We start from the raw sequence: 17,433 nt of genomic DNA on the forward strand, positions 1-17,433 counted from the left end.
GTCTACAGTTTTTAACATAGTTAAAATTGATGATCTAAAGAAGCTCAGAGAGGTTTTGCACAGGGTCTGTCTTTTGGATTGTCGAATGCATGGATGATACATGTGAAGACGAGGTAATCACTTCCTCAAGGATTTTTAATTTCAGGTGCAATAGATTGTTTCATTAGGTTTTCTGCCTTAGGAATGCATTAGCTTTTTCTAAAGCCTTAACGTTATGTTAAAGGTTTACACGTGCATGCAAACACACAGACATATTTTGTGTGTAAACGTAACTGGCTGAGGTTTATGAGGTCTTTTACCCCAATGTTAGTTGACCAAAGTAGTTATATTTAGATAAAAATAAATCTAAATTAAGTAGGAAGGCATATGTATTTTAATTGAGTTTTAAGGCTGCGATCTTCATGAGCAAGTGCTATGGATGAAATGCCTAAAATGTAATTCATCTCATACATACAGTCAAAGGTTTTCTCAAACTGCTTTGTTTTTGTCATACCATGTTGTATTTTTCTGACCATTTGATGAATTTGTCTAAAAATTATAGTTTGCCAACTTGTTTGTACTTAATTCTTTAGATCATACCTCACTCCAGTACGGGATGAAGAGTCAGAGTCCCAAAGAAAAGCCAGATCCAGGCAAGCAAGACAGTCCAGAAGATCTACGCAGGTATAATTTTATTACAGCTTCTACATTTATGGAAACATACAGCTCCAAAAGTACAGTGAAGTTTTGGTTTCCCACTAAATTTCAAATAACCAATTTGTTTTCCAGTCATAATTGACTTGTACCAGATGAATATGTTTTATTTCCCTGCTTCTCCTGAAAGCTTAAGGAGCCCTTACTGTGGTTTGAAGGTAGCTTTTTCTAATTAGCAAAGACAATCTTAATACAAGCTTGAAAGCAGGGAAGCAGCCACTGAAAAGTTCCTGTTTGCATTATGTTATTGTGGCTTACTGAAGCAATTGCTTCTGATGTTATGTAGAGTAACTTTTAATTCTTCAGAAACTGATAGCTTCTGTCCCAAGATTTTACTGGAGTACTGTAGTTACATTTCCTTAAGTTTCAAATGCTTCTGTATATAGACTATCGATAATGGAGATAATGTGATCAAGTTGACCAAACATACAGATAACTGGTAGTATCAGTGGCATAGAAAAACTACATTCAGCCTAGTTTCTGTGGACACAGAAGAGTACTAGGAAGGGTTTTTTGATACTTACTACTAATCTGAAATCTAACTCCTGTCAGTTTCCCTCTCACGGCTTACCTAGTGATATATTTGCCTGAACTACTTCATACTGAATTGCAACCAGTGCAAACTTTGCACAGAAAAGGATGTCACAGTAGCAAAAGAAATGATGTCTTAAGACTACTTGAACTCTCTGAATATTGGAGCAGTTATCAGCTACTGTCCTCTGTCAAGCATGTCTGCCTGTCTCTCCTTTGTTCTGCTGTAAAATAGTCCTTAGATAATACAGAACAAGGAAATACTCCAAATGGTATCCTGATCTGCATTAAGGCCAAATCTATGATTTACTGGTACTACTTTCAGGCCTTATTAATTTTAAACCCCTCAAATATTTCTGGTAACTCTTCCTGTTGAGAGATGCATGTTTGGTCATGTTTGTTTTTTTGTTTTTTAACCTCTTGATATTAATTCAGTGCCTTCAAAGATTGTCAAACCACAGGCGACTGGACCTTTGCAGTGAAAAAGATGCAAGGAACTGCTGTATTAGAGCATTATCAGCATAAAAAGCAATCAAATAACTAATGAAATACAAAGTTGGCTTTGGAGAGCAGGGCAGGTGTGTTTGAGAACAGTGTCTCAATGAGATATGTAAGGTGAAAATTGCAGTACATAGAAGTTTTCTTTAACTAAGAAATCATTAGCTTTCTGAGCTCATTTGAAAATTAGTTTTTAGCCTCAGAATAGCAAGGAAATAAGAAACGAGTTACATCTTTCTCTGGTGCTATCAGTGTATTTCTTTGATGTGCTGTTAAGCTTAAAAATCCACTTCAATGAGTGAATTTGTAAAGCATCAGTATTTCTGAAAAAAGTTAAAGGCTTGTATTTTTAGGCTTTCCAAAATATTTATTATGTTTATGATGATATTGAAGGGATCTAGTGGATACTTAGTGGTTTCTGTATGATTTTCTACTTGATACTTATGTACTAATTCAACTAAAAATGTAGTTTTTGAAGACTCTGTGGTCGATCACACTAGAACGAACACTTGCTGTTAATCAAAAAGCGCTGATAGCATTTCCAGGATTCACAATAGAAGTTTATAGGTAAAATATGTAGATAATGTAATTAATTTTCTTAAGCAGAATTTTGTATGTAAATAATATATGTAAGTATAATAATATATGTAAGTAATATATTTATATAACGTGATGATCTACATTTGCACAAATTTAAGTTATATACTGTACTATTTCCTTTTTTCACAGGGTGTAACACTGACAGATCTTCAAGAAGCTGAAAAAACTATAGGAAGAAGTCGTTCCACACGAACCAGAGAACAAGAAAATGAAGAGAAAGAAAAGGAAGAGAAAGAAAAGCAAGACAAAGAAAAACAAGAAGAAAAGAAAGAATCTGAAACTAAAGATGATGATTATAGACAAAGATATTCCCGAACTGTTGAAGAGGTATTTTCATGATGAGTCTCATTAGGTAGAGAAATTACGTGAATCTTAATTCCAGCAATAATACTACAATTTTGATATTACCACAGTTATTTGTTTTCATTTAAAAGCTTGAATATCCTATACTTTACGTTTGTTTAATGCTTGTAAATTAATTTTGACATTTTTCTGTTGAATAGCCATATCATCGCTATAGACCAACTTCAACTTCGACTTCTTCATCATCCACCTCTTCGCTCTCCACCTCCACTAGCTCTCTTTCAAGTTCAAGTCAGCTAAACAGACCAAACAGCCTTATAGGTATAACTTCTGCCTATTCTCGGAGTGGAACAAAGGAAAGTGAGAGAGGTAGGAGTATTAACATTTGTGAAGGGTTTTTTTGTTGTTGTTTTTAATTGCCAAGTTTATGTTTCTAAAGACTGTTCAAAATGCGGTGTGATTTGTGGACCACTGGGTGATACACGCTGCTCCTACTTCTGCAAGAAACTCCAAAACCTGTAAATAGAGAGGAGAAAAAAGACTTTCAGGACTTGGTGGTGTTTTTTAGTATTTTGTTATGTGAGTCTGGGTTGATTTCTGCTTTTGCTCAGCAACTGTAATAAAATACTACAATTCAGAGTTTAAATATATGCAGTTATTGAGGAGGAATTGTTCTTGATTAAATAATTTCTAAATAATTTGGGTTTTGTTTTAGTTTTATAGTGTGAGAGTGGAGCAGTGCTGTAATGCTTTCAGAAAACGAACTATTTAATGCTCATCTGAAAACAGAGGAGAGAGGAAGGATACCTCTGGTGGTGGTGTGGTGTTAGTTAATAATACTGAACTATTCTTCTAGATATCTGACTGGTTTATAAAATCTTACACTGATGCTTGATTCAGAGATAGAAGGATGCTTTTATTTGATGTCACAGAGCTTTTGCCCAAAGCTTTTTTCAGATGTGAATAGTCTGTTAGAATTCTATTTCTGGAAAATTATGCTCAGTTGTCAAAGGAGGAGGCTGTTGACACACATTGTGATCTCCTGTTCTCTCTCAGGGGTGTGTCACTAATAACTTGGGAGAGATACTTTAACACAAGCTATTGATTAGGTATGCAGTTACCGACTGAAATTGGTATTTTTGTTATAAAGAGGATCAGATCAAGTAATTTATTGATAAAATCTTCATGAACTATGTAGCAGTATTGCTATATTCTCAACATTTGTATTTTCTGAAGAAGTTATTATGACTAAGCTTTATTGATAAGTTTTCTGATTTTTCCTCTCTGTCCTAAAATTAACTGAAATTTGGAATAAGATTTTTAAGTAATGCATATGCATGCTTACTTCAAGCAATTTTTTCTGGACTGTTTTATGGAAAGCATTTTCATGGCTAAGTGCTAGCTACAGCAGGTTTTTTTTTTTCAAATTATGATTTTAGGAGGAGAAATACATTACTGTCTGAAAGACCAAAGGTAAAATCATCATTTATTTAATTAGGAAAAGTCTGTGTTCTCCGTGAATACTTACATTTACTTCATTTTTTAATTCTTGCTTCATGCTGAAGTTTTCATTTACCTCTGAAGAGCAATTATGGTACAGTTAGATTAGTAGGGATGCATCAATCTGAACTCAACTCTTTGGTTTATTTCTAATAAAAGAATAGCAAACTGAACAAACATCGTAACAGGTAAATAACTTCAATTTTGGCAGGTCTGTTTTATTTGTTTATTTTCTTTTTGTGCAACTTGCTTCTAAACATAAAGGTGATCAAGCACTCCTGAGGTGTTATGCCTGTTTTAAACTGCAGTTGCATTTCATTTAAAGAAAAGGGAAGTCTGTAACATAGAATTAATTTAATCTTGGAGTTCTAATCTTCCTTAAGTGGGAAAATGAAGAGAACTGTGATGGAAAAGGAAATTCTAAGGAGAACTTAAAAGACTTTTGAATTTTTCTTAAATGCGGAATTTTTGATAAAAGCAAAAAGTATTATTTGAAAAATAGTGTGAGGAATAATCTCCTACTGCTCTTTGCAACTACTGGCATAAATTTGAATTATTAGGTGAGAGATTTGAGAATTGCTTTTTTAAGTGTCTTACTGTTACACTAAAACATTTTGTTCAGGAGGCTGAGGTAGAGTTAGTACTTTGCCATTGCTGTTCAACAGTTGGAACTGTGTTTATTTTAGAGCCGTGTTCTGAGGAATTTATATTACAGCAAACCCTGTTTATGGTAAGAAGCTCTATAGCAAACTTATTTCAGGTGCAAACATTACCCAGGTTCTTTTCAGCTGTGTCCAGCAACAGAACTGGGGGCAATAGGTGCAAAGTGGAACGCAGGAAACTCCATACAAACACGAGGAAAATTTCCTTGAGGGTGACAGAGCGCTGGCACAAACTGCCCAGTGGGGTGTTGGAGTCTCCTTCTCTGGAGTGGATGTTTTTCTGTACAACCTGCTTGTAGGGAACCTGATTTAGCTGGAGGTTGAACTAGATGATGTCCAGAGGTCCCTTCCAACTCCTGCTATTAGGCGATCGTGTGATTATCTGTAAACATTTTAGAGACTAAGAAATATTTCAGTAACTTTTCAGAAAATAGTGTTATACTTAAATGAACAAGAAGTTATTATTAACAGAAGGGGGCAAAAAAGAGGAAGAAAAAGAAGAAGATAAGTCACAGCCCAAATCTATACGGGAAAGGCGGCGACCAAGAGAAAAACGACGATCTACAGGAGTTTCATTTTGGACTCAAGATGTAAGTGAAAGACTGCTACTTCTGGTTTGTAGCCATGCATTCTTATCTGTTTTGAAGCTTTTAGGAACAAATTAAATACAAAGTCTTAAGTTATGCTGATAGTGCTGAAATAAATTCTAGACTACTGTAATAATTCTAATGTTAATCATAATCTTAAGAAAAAAAAAAATTGAGCAATTATTTTCTATTGCATGCAAACCAAAGCAACGAGAATGAGATTCACTATCTAGCATGTTACAAGTAGCTAAATTTGAACTGTGTTTACTAAAACCTGAATGAACCATTGTAAGATCTCAAAGGGTATGGTCAGTTTTTCAGCAGATTCTCTTGCCCTTTCATTTGTCATGGGATTGGTATTTTTGTAAAAGGAATATTTTTATGTGTCAAATGCAAAGTTCTGATTCCTTTCCCGGTAGTACTGAAAATAATTATTGTTTGAGAATTCTAATCTTATATCCCAGATATGTTTTGTAGATTTTAGATAGGTAGAATTCTACCACTCGTAGCTTTTGATACAAAAAATCTAGAATACATTACAGTTTCATAAAGCTTAACTATTTTTCCTTTCTCACCTCTTTGACCAGAGTGATGAAAATGAACAAGAGCACCAGTCTGATTCAGAAGAAGGAACAAATAAGAAAGAAACTCAGGTAATTAAAAAAATATGTATTGACTTATTAACAGATATATTATGACTGTAAAATTTCTGTTGCAGTTGGATTCAATTAGAGCAATGCACACGTTGGAGTTCTAATACTTACTGTCTGATTCATAACTTGATGTCGTGTTTCAGTGACATTTTTTTTGCAGGTTTAATTTGGCTAATGTGGAATTAGTACCCAGGAAGTATTGGTGAAATTTCAGACATACATGTCAGGGAGATGCTGCAGCAAGTAACTGGAGGAAATTTTTTGCTTCTAAATTGCAAATATCTTTGTTTCATCATTTTTTATTTCCAGTGAAATGATGTCCTGTGTCTCTTGCACACTAATCTGAACTTTTTTACATTTAAATTTTGAAATTTAAAGTAAAAAGGGGTGTTGAAAATGTAATTGAGATGTAATATGAGAAAAACTGTTGAAGAGCACAGTTTTTTCTGCGCTGAAGAATTTCTGAGCATCCTAACTCAGTACTGTCAGTTTTTTGTTAAAAAGGCAGTGGCAAGCAGTACAATAAGCTTGATTTAATGGAAAAAATCCTTATAAACTCATTTGTGCATAAGAATAGGATAAAGAGAACTAAAAGGGAAGTTCTGACTTAGTCTGTACAATTAAATGGTGTAGCAGACTGTATTTATTTTTTTTTTTACCTAATCCTGAAGGAATACTAGAGAATTAGGGTCATTATTTGAGTAATAAAACTCAAAAGGTATAACTGATTTCTCCCATCAGTACTTGTTGTTAGATCTGTAATTACTATATATGTAATTATTCCATCTTCTACTCTGTAGAAATTTCGTTTTGGTACAATGTAATGCTTGTAGTAGAACTCTATAAAACCACAATGAAATTTGGTCAAACGGGCCTAGAATTACAAGTGTGGTCTGTGTTAAAAAGGATGAGCGTGTGGGGGTGGAGTAGTGAAGATTGTAGAATTTGCTGCCTAATTCATGGCTTGTCGTAGAAGTGTAGCACAAAATCTGTTTCCAAATTGTGAGCATTCCCTAAGCCTGCATATGCTTTTTCAAAAAGGTATTGGTTGTTTGGTAATGTATTACCAGATCTGAGTTCATAGAGAGTTCTGAAATATGTATAAATATGTGAACCAAGCTCATGTCACCTGACTACACAGATTCATTTTGTTATTATTAATAAAAGCTCCTTGCCAGACCAGCTGTAGAAAGTAGGAAAACAGTGAAAATGAGTTAAAAAACAAAGTGAGTAATAAGGTGTTTTTAACAGGTTTGTTCATGAACACTGTTGAACCTACTGAATTTCCAGTCTAGTAGCAAAACTGTAGAGAAAATTCTAACCTTCTATTACTTTCTGGTTAACTAAGAGACATCTTAAAATTTCTATACAGTAATTGCAGTGTTTTCATATTGAGGTGTGATTTTTTTTTTCCTTTGCATACAGCTTATAAGAGATTTAAAACATAATTTAAAACGTTATTAGCTTTCCTTGATGAAAAACTATTTAGAGTTTTTCAGTGATAAACTAAGAACTGGATGCATTACTTCTGATGTGCAGTATTTTGCCATTTGTAGAAAAAGGAAATGGAATATAGACTGAGCATTATAATGGCAATCTCTTCCCAATTCAGTGACAAAAAGTATTTTATTTTACAGAAATTGCAAATCCTTTCTGTGGTTGCTAAATCTACTTCAGCTTGGCACGCATCTTGCACAGCTTATTGTAGAAAATTCATCATTATTTGCTGATAGACCCTTTTCAATTTTGAGAAAAGAGGTGGAATAAACTAGAATTACAAAGGAGTACTAACATTCAGAAAATACATTGACTATTTGATGTACTGCTCAGAAGACAGAAGCCTCTAAGAAATACTGAAGTTCTCTGTTAACTCCCTTCTGTGGTTCCGCTGTTGAGTTCTTTTTGCTTGGAGAAGCTACAAGTCAGTGGTAGGAGATGGTTAACTACAAATTTCCAAGAGTTTTGGCAATAATTCAAGAATTCATAGGTCAAGAACAAGCCTTGTACATGCTATAAAGAAAATTAAAGGCCATAGACAAAATAATTTCCAGCTTGAAATCCTTCTAGAACCTGACAAATGCTATTTATTTCAGAGTGTTTTGAAAGAGATTTCAGTTTGTGCATTCTTGCTCCCTATACAGAATTGTCATTCAATTTCTTAGTTGATCATTTGACCATAGGGGAGAACTATTAAAAAGCAGTCAAATTTTGCTAACACTGTGACAGTTGGTGGTGGTTGTAATTAAATTTTATTTGGGATTTTAGGTGCAAAGAGCTGAGACTGCCACGGTGCTTTCCCATTATTGTTAAACATGCCTGAACAGTGCAATTAGTTGTTTGCTGGTGGAAGAGGAAGATGTATTTAGATTGCAGATTGAAGTTTTGTTGATGTAGCCTTCAAGAATTAGTGTACTATTTTCCTTCTTGATAATTAGATTTCACTTTGATTAGAGCTTGGTCTGTGTGTTAAGATTCACAAGTTTTCTTTGCTTTTAGAAGTTATTTGGGTTAGCTATTTGGCCTTAAGCAAAAATAGTTCAAAGTATGAATATGTGATTAAAGTCTGATTTAACAGTGGAATGTTGACCAGACAGACCAACAAAAAAAAAAGGACTCAAGGTATAACAGAGTTACCAAGTCTTTTGATAATGAGGAAGGTGTGGTATTTGCTATTCTGATAAAAATTGTATTCCCCATATTACATCAGATGACTCATTATATCATTCTATTCCAGCCATTTTTGTTCATGGAAATCTGGCTGCTGTATTGAAACTGGTGCCCTTTATTCCCTCTATGGCACAGTAAGAGATAATGAAAGAAAAATTAAAAAAAGGAACTTGTATGAGGCAAGGAAAATGAGGTGGAATTTAAGCACACAAAATATTATCAAGGATATTTGAGAGTTAAGCATTTCATTACAAGAGCATTTGCAGGGGACATAATATGGAATATATGTGGTGAATGAGAAATTACTTCTGCTTGACCAGGGGATCAGACTGGGAAGAGGGTAAAGAAATAATCTGTTCAGGAACGGGCAAGAGAGAAGCATCAAATGGCAATGATTCAAATTTTATTGCTTTTATTAGCAGTTTGTCCTTCTTTCATTAGCACTGAAGCTTGGAGTGCACTTGAACTATACTCAGGAGGACACCTATAGAAGTGGGAAGGGTGGAGGCAGAGTAAAAAAGCCAGAAGACAGCAAAACAACATCCCACCCCACCCCGGATGATGTATTTAAAAAAAATAAGAATTTAAGTATGCACTACAACTGGTTAGTTTGTTATTAAATTGACTTAATTTTGTTTCATGATTTTTGAAAGGTGAAAGCCAGCAATGTTAGGATAATAAATATTGTTAACTTTTCTAATTCTGTGGCAGTAGAATCAAGAGCATGTCATTATTAGTATCGATTAAATGCTGCACTCAAATTTTATTCTTCATTTTCATGGCTATGGCAGTTTTACAAAACCATTCAATTATACACTATGTATAATACCACCTGACTCAAATATTTCATTTCCATTACCAGTAATTACCCTAACTCACCAAAATGTTGTATGAATATCTGAAAGCTTACTGTACATTTTCGAATACATGGTTATTCAGTGGTTGCACTCTTACGGTCTATAGAAATTGCTTGTATACGATTAGAAGTGTATTATTTCAACTTGTATACATGAGGATCCATATGTTTGTATTTTTCCTTCCTTCTGGTGTGTTGCTCGTGGAACTTTGGCTACCACAGTCTGCTCAGTTTTGTGAATGTTTTAGGAGTATCCATCTCATGTGGTTTGGATGTAGAGGGATATGGTGTTCGCTTTACTTTTCCTCAGACAATCTTCATACAAAATCTACAGACTTCTAGTTAAATTTTTTTTGCCAAAAAAAGATTGAAAAATACGAAAAATTGTGACCAAACTGACAGAAATTGAAGGGGAAAAAAAGAAAAGTAAGAACACCTCAAAAAATAACAGACAGTTTCTGAAAAGTCAGGAGACAAGAGCAGGCATGTGCTTAAGACATGAACTCCTCATCCTGGCTGCTGCTCCAGCCCTCCAGCTGCAGGACTCACAGCTCCCAGGAAGCGGAAGCTGCTGAGGCTTCTCTGCAGGCTGTGAGATCAGGCCATGCTGCTCTGCATCCCAGCCTGGAGAATAGGAAAGGGCTGGGTTATTGCTTTCCCGTCTCTGGCAAATTAAGTGCTTCCCTGTATCCAGGACTCTTACCTCACCAGCTCTTTTGTTATCTCCCTGCATAGCTGGAAATTTGTGTTCTGCATATGACTTAATAACTTGCTTTCCGTTCAGGAAGCTGCACTGCAGCAGGTTAATGGAAAGCCTGGAGGTTTTCCCACAGCATCACAGGGAGCCCACTAGAAGCAAAGAAAAGCAGGCTTTAGAACCCTATTTGTTAAGAAATAACGTAGGAATGGTTTAATTTCTTGTGATAGCTGATTTAGCCAAAGGCTAGAAGGGGCTTGCTTAGCATTTTCATTTGGGTGGCGTTCCTTCAAGGTAAAAAGAGAATTCTAGTTCTTATGGACAAAGGTTCCTCTGTTTTGTTGAAGTGAGAAAGAAGGAGCAAGCAGTGGGAAGGGGTTTTTGTGGACATTGATGACATGGTAGAATTCTGTGATCTCGCATGGATCTTACTTAATCATAAGATATGCAAAATAAGATTCATAGGTGGAAAATAAAACTGTTGTGGCCCAAAGCTTAAAAACTAAAAATATGTATCTGTGTGACACCTAGCTGTGATGTTTTCTACAAAACTCCCTTAAATTCTCAACATTATCCATGCTCCCAAAGAAAACAGCATTATCGTGATATGAAAGGCTGCACATACTTTTGGTAGCCTGTGTGTTGTAAGTCCTCTTCAAGGCATCAAAGGGAAAATTTAACATGTTATGGATAATGTAACTAATGTCTTCTATGCAGATTCTAAAAAATGCAGCCCCTTCTTAAAAGAAAAGCAACCTCTGTATCCAAGCACCACCCCCTTTCCCCCCCACCCCCCCCAGAAAAAAATCATCACTGATTACGACTTCAGCCATTGCTAAGTGAACATCATTGCAGGATGTCCGGAGGATTATTTCTGGAGTAAAATATGTTCACTCAAGATTATTATAATAATTGGAATAAATGATGAGTCTGTATTGACTACCCAGAGGGGGAGAAGGATTGTATGGGTGATGTAATGCTTAGGGGACACTCCTTCGCTCTTAAGTCATCACTTTTAATTAAATTTCACTCATCAGGTAAAGTGAGTATGCTGTATGCCTGCAAGTTCACTTGTAATGAATGAATTAATTAAAGTAACATGAAAGTATTTCTGTATGTTGTTGGTTTAATAGCTAGTCATCTCCCGTTGAGGGATGCTGAAGCAATGATCTTGTAGCTTATATTTTTATTTTAAGCTGAAGTCATTATTAAGAGGACTTTCCAAAAACAGAATACAGAAGAGGAAGAGAGAATTCAGGGAACATGGTTCTGATGCTGTTGATAAGAGGAGGAAATCTTGGAAGGCACATCTGTCTCTTTGGTTCCAGACCTAACAATATTGAAACTTGACAATACTACAATATATAGTGCTGGACAGTATATGCACTTTGATGTAACTGTTTAGTTATGTTTGTTCACAGGTTATTATATATTTTATTTAATTAAATTATTGACTTGATCTTTTTTTCTTCTCTCTTTTTTCTCCTCCCCCTCTCAGAGTGATAGCCTTTCAAGGTATGTGCAATTTAAGTGAATTAATTTAAAATTATTACACTTCTTAGTCACATATTCTCAATTGATGTGTAAAATTAGCCTAAACTCAGTAGTGAGTTGGGTTGATTTTAAAAGGCAATAATGATATTTAAAATTTATATGGAATATGATTGTAAAGCTACAGTACTTTTTTCGTGGCTCTTTTCCCATTTGTGGGTGGGATTGTCAATAGTGGAGAATGTATTGGATGCTGTATTTGAAGTACATGAAGGCAGGTGAGGCATTTTGTAGAATTTAGTGGATACAGTAACATTCCCTACAAATTTTTAAGCATGAGGTCAGCTTTTGCCAAAAGAAAACACAGAATATCCTACTGAAAAAATTTCAGGAAAAATACTAGAGCCTCTGAAAATTATATTTCCTTAAGATTTGTTAAAAAGGAAAAAATGCACAAGTATCAATATATATATTTTTTAAGTTTGCATTCGACTTTGGACCTTTAGAATTAATTAATGATGTTTTGTTTATGCTGAAAATCTGTCAAACAGAACTACTACAGCACATGAACGATGACGAGTGAGCACTATGAAGCTGCTCAAAACTGTATTAATATTATTTGTAATTTAGTGCTTAATAGGGTAAGGATTTTGCTGAAGATTTGTTTCATAAACTGCTTTTGTTGAAATATTAGAATTTGCAATAAGTAGTTTTGAAATCTTCATTTATCCAATAAAGCTTGGAAAATTCATCTTGGCCAATGTTTTAGAGATTACTTTTTAAAAACCCTTCAATTAAAGTACTACATTTAAGGTAGTACATGAATTAAAGTGCTCCTTGCCAGGAGTTGGACATGATGATCCTTGTGGGATCTTTTCCAATGCCAAATACTCTGTGATTCTATTACACATTTTTTAAAATAGACCTTCAAAAACCAAGTAGTATCTAAACCAGTAAGTCTTTCAAGACATGGCAACACCTCAATTAAATATTTTAATTTACTTTTTTTAAAATTCTCAGCATAAAATGCTGGCATTTACTTGGACTAGTTGGGAATTCTTAAACGTCTTCACGGAGAGAATATTGAAATATACTGAAGAACAGTAGAGGGACATCAAAATCTAACTTGCATCAAGTTAGTTTACAGTGGCTTAACTGAAACACATAATTGCATGTGTCTGGTTTTTTTTCACTTGGATGATGGCACGCTTACAGTATCTGGTACAGTGAGTGCTGTCAGTCTGAATAAAAACAAAGAATAAGAACATTTATGTTGCAGGTATGACACGGGATCACTCAGTGTGTCTTCGGGTGATCGTTACGATTCAGCACAGGGGCGATCTGGGTCACAGAGTTACCTCGAAGATCGAAAACCTTACTGCAGTAGACTAGAAAAAGAAGATAGCACTGATTTTAAGAAGGTAACTGATACAGAAATTTTGTTGTAAAAAATGCTTTATTACTGTTTGTCCTCTTTTTTTTTTTTTTTCATGAATTATTTGGAAAGAGTCTCCTATTGCATCACAACTTCCAGCAGCTTGGCTCAGTGGAGGAGCAGAACAACCACTGCCATGGGGGGAAATACACATTACAAAACAGCCTGTGGCTTTTGCACTTTTCTCCATAGGCGAGGAAGAAATCCTGAGGAGTCAAAATACTTCATCATTTTATGACAAATTTGATCAAACTGTTTTTGTAGTTGATTGTATTATTAAAACTGCTTCATACATGCATTAAGCCTTTATTTGATGTTTGCTATCATACATACAAAAATTCGTTTAAATCTTGCTTTAAAATTGGAGTTTGTAAAAAAAAAAAAAAAAAAAAGAAAGAAAGAAAGAAAAGAAAAAAGGACTCTGTTGTCTCATCTGTAGTGTCTGAAGCAAAAAATTGGCAAGTGTTTTTTAATGCTCCCTGTGCAAAATTGCTTTCTTCTAGAGATATTTGGTAGCAATTCTTTACAGCGTTTGCTAATTCTAACCATCTAAAACTGATTTTTACTTCTTAGACTGTTAATGTATTTGTTCATTTTACATGCAGCTCAGTCATGGTTTTTAAAATGCTTGTCTAATGTCACTGAATTCTTACTCAGTATGTTTTTAAATGAATATTTTGTCTTAGCTTTATGAACAGATCCTAGCTGAAAATGAGAAGCTGAAAGCACAGTTACATGATACCAACATGGAACTTACAGATCTTAAACTACAGCTGGAGAAGACCACTCAGGTTTGTATTAAACAAAAAGGCCCATACTTAGCTGACAAAGCAAACTAGAAGCATCCTAGCATAGGGGCTGCTATTTACTAGGCATCAGCTTTGTTTCTTATCCAAAGATGGGAGTGAAGAAATGTACCTCTCTGTTTATAAAGAGAAAAGAGTGCAGGATTATAGTCTTCAGCTCTGAACAAAATGTTTGAGGCCATTTCCTGCTTGTTTAATTGCTGGTGGTTCTTGCCAGCACGTATGTGGGACTTCTGTGCAGGTAGGAATAAACACTTTGAACACTGCTAAGCCTGTGTTCAAACTGTCAGTCTGATTTCATTGATTAATTCATACACCTACTGGCAGGTTGGCATAATCTGCCAGTTCTTCCTACCTAGGTAAACAGCTGTACCTGAGAGCTGAAGAGCAAATAGTGCACTTCATTTACAGGTAACTGCTGTCAGATAACAGTGCTGCATAAGGTAACACCAAATATGTACACAAAACTGAAATTCTTCTTAAATTGCTGTAGAAAGAATGTTCCTCATTCTCAGATCACATTTGCCACAACTGACCTGTGTACATATTTCAGTGTCTTCCATATGCTCTCTGTAAATATCAGTAAAGTGTGAGTAAGAAGATGTTTGTTTTGTAGAGCTTTTAAATAGAAAAAGCTAAATTACTACTATTTGCCAAAGGCTACACAGAGATTAAGTTACTTAGGGATGGTGACACAGGAAGCTTGTGATAAATCCAGCTCATTCTTCTTTAGTTTTTATTTCAGTGGTACTTCCTTGAACACATTTTAAAGTGCTTTTAAAAGCATACTTTGAACAGAATGCAGTAGCAGTTACCCTTATCTGAAATGCGTTTTATATTGCCATTCCTCACTGTTGCACTGTTTGAGAACAAGTAACAATATCTTCATTAATTTTGTGTTTCAGAGACAAGAAAGATTTGCTGACAGATCGCTCCTGGAAATGGAGAAAAGGGTGAGTTACTGCCAAACATCTCTTGAGTAGTTCGATTTGGGTTTTGTTTTAGTTTGCTTTGCAACCTCTGACTTGAATATATTTCAGTGGGAACAGAAGCCTTTCTTATAACTTGCATTTTTTAGAAGACTGGGGGATTGTAGGTTTCAGAGTAGCAATGAATACGAAGGACTGTCAGATGGAATTACTCTTAAGAATTGCCTTCAGATTGCCTTGTTGATAACCAGGTTGTAAACCCCACTGCCCTCCAGGATTCTGCAGCTTGTTCCATCTCGTCCAAAACAGTGTTGGCACTCCAGAGAGTTAAGCACTTTCAGAGCATCTCATCTTTTAGTGCATTTCCAACATTCAGAGCCCTTAATTTCCTCAGAGCTTTCTGGAGGCATGTGCATCGTCTTACCAATTCTCATCGGTAATGAAGTAGCTGTTTCTATCCCACAGACATCAGACTTTGAACCTGCTAATGTTATAAAACTAATTACAGACTTTCCTTGTACTGTACCTTTTTCTAGAGGGACTATCATGCTGTGTACGAGCAGGGTGGAGGCAAATGAATGAGCAGTGCAGGAAGAGGGGCATTAGAGAGAGACAGCCCTGACTTGATGGGGAAAGGAGACATGTAATAAATCCACATATGAGACAGACTGCAGGGATTATTTCAGTAGTTGTGCCCATTATAATTTTAGGCTGTAGTTTTACACTCGTTTAAAACCCATCCCAATAAAAGTTTATTTCAGCAACAATTTAAAGCAAAGCAAAGTTTGTTCTGATGTGGTCCTGGCTTCCTTTATGTCCTTGGCTACACGTACCTTTCTCCTTCCTGATCCTGGAGTGACGTGTTAGATATTAAAATGGGAAGAAAACTAAATGGACATTGATGGTAGTAAGTGGTATGGTATATATTTACTTATTCCTAGTAAGCTTGACATTTACTAGCCCTGTACGTTTACTTTCCAGTGTCTGAGGTTTAGAAAACAAGTTTTAGTTCTACAAACCTATGAGGTACATAAATACTCAGTTTTATTGGAGAACATAAAGATGCACAAATCCTCTCAGGCAGTTTGTGAAGTTCCATTAGTTTTATCTTAATAATCTCTCCAGATAATTGAAGCAACCTTTTAGTGCCTATTTCTGCTTGTTCTTGTGGCCCTGTGCTGTAGGCAGTGATTTCATCAGTAAAAAACTTTCATCAGCAGCTTTAATTGGTTTCTTGCTTGCTATCATGGCCACACAAGTGGACATTTAATTATTTCATAGGTTTGACTTTGACTGTATGCATTATTACACAGATGCCACATCCAGTATTGCACATCTTGACGTTATTTCAGTATTAAATCACTGTGCTGCTTGTTCCTCAGACATGCCATTGTGTTAAGACAAGTGGCTATTTTGGCAATTCTTGCACCTTTTTCCCGTAGTAATGCTTAGTTCAGTAGCAGAAACGTCCTTTGGAAATGTTACTTGTTCTGAAGTTATCACGACCGAACCTAGCAGTTAAAAAGGTAAATAAAATTAGTGATAGTGCTGTATGGCTGAAACCTGATCTACACAAGATTTAGGAGATCTTCTTCTATTTTATGATGTTCGATTTACTTCTTGTCAGGCAATAATTTTGAACAGGAATTTATTTGTGATTCTGTTTTCCCCATTAGATCCAGAGTTACTTTCACTTTGACAGTGATTGAAGTAGGATTCTCAGCTGCTAGTCATAACTAGCTGAGGTCTAGAAGTAAGCTTACTAACTGTGGGGCTTTAGGAATAATTTAAAGAAGTCTTCTTTATATGGGTGAAGTAATAGTATAAATGAGAAAGGTTTAAAAACAAACTGTAGAAATTTTCTAAGTATAATTTTCCAAGTATGACTTGAATAAAATAAAACAAAATTGAAGATACTGACGTAAGTTCATAGAAGAAAAAGGGAGGACAAAAGTAAAGTAGCAAGAACAGATGAGGAGAAATAGAAGGCTGGCAGAGAAAAACCTGACAGCATCTTTGAACTACAGTGTATTCCAGTTGTGAAATACTTTTACAGTAAAGAAGGTGGGAATGCTTATAAAACCTAGAAGTTCACTGTGACAGAATTCAGAAAATATAAATTTAAAACCTTCATCAGTTGATTTCTACTATGTGTTTTGGTTATGCACAGTCAACGTTTGTCATTTAAGGACTAGCAGTATGTTCTTAGGCAAAAATTTGGCTTTTGTTAACAGTTATCTATCACTCTGAAAAGTATATTAAAACCCATACTGCAGGATTTCAGTATGGATCAGAATTGTGGGCACCTTTAACCAGTTAGCTCCAAATTCATTGTGGATGCCCTGTCCCTGGAGGTGTTCAAGGCCAGGCTGGAAGGGGCCCTGCGCAGCCTGGTCTAGCATTAAATGCAGGGGTTGGTGGCCCTGCATGTGGCAGGGGCTTGGAGATTCATCATCCTTGAGCTCCTTTCCAACCCAGGCTGTTCATGATTCATCATCTAAGAATTTGTGATGGGATGAGGTGGG

The 17,433-nt window shown here is 35.4% G+C and overlaps 1 protein-coding gene across 9 annotated transcripts in view; it reads left to right on the forward strand.

Moving 5' to 3' along the window:
• The window catches only part of PPP1R12A (protein phosphatase 1 regulatory subunit 12A), a 122,737-nt gene that overhangs the window by 94,462 nt on the left and 10,842 nt on the right, over positions 1–17,433 (forward strand). For all 9 annotated transcript variants that reach the window (XM_052669702.1, XM_052669710.1, XM_052669707.1 and 6 more), the window contains 9 exons: positions 573–663; positions 2,452–2,649; positions 2,826–2,994; positions 5,259–5,377; positions 5,962–6,027; positions 11,746–11,762; positions 13,018–13,159; positions 13,860–13,964; positions 14,885–14,932. In XM_052669702.1, the coding sequence (XP_052525662.1) occupies positions 573–663; positions 2,452–2,649; positions 2,826–2,994; positions 5,259–5,377; positions 5,962–6,027; positions 11,746–11,762; positions 13,018–13,159; positions 13,860–13,964; positions 14,885–14,932 (955 nt within the window). The remainder of the gene's footprint in view (positions 1–572; positions 664–2,451; positions 2,650–2,825; positions 2,995–5,258; positions 5,378–5,961; positions 6,028–11,745; positions 11,763–13,017; positions 13,160–13,859; positions 13,965–14,884; positions 14,933–17,433) is intronic.

This window comes from Tympanuchus pallidicinctus, unplaced genomic scaffold (assembly GCF_026119805.1).
Source record: "Tympanuchus pallidicinctus isolate F22 unplaced genomic scaffold, pur_lepc_1.0 scaffold8, whole genome shotgun sequence".
Classification (NCBI taxonomy): Eukaryota; Metazoa; Chordata; class Aves; order Galliformes; family Phasianidae; genus Tympanuchus; species Tympanuchus pallidicinctus.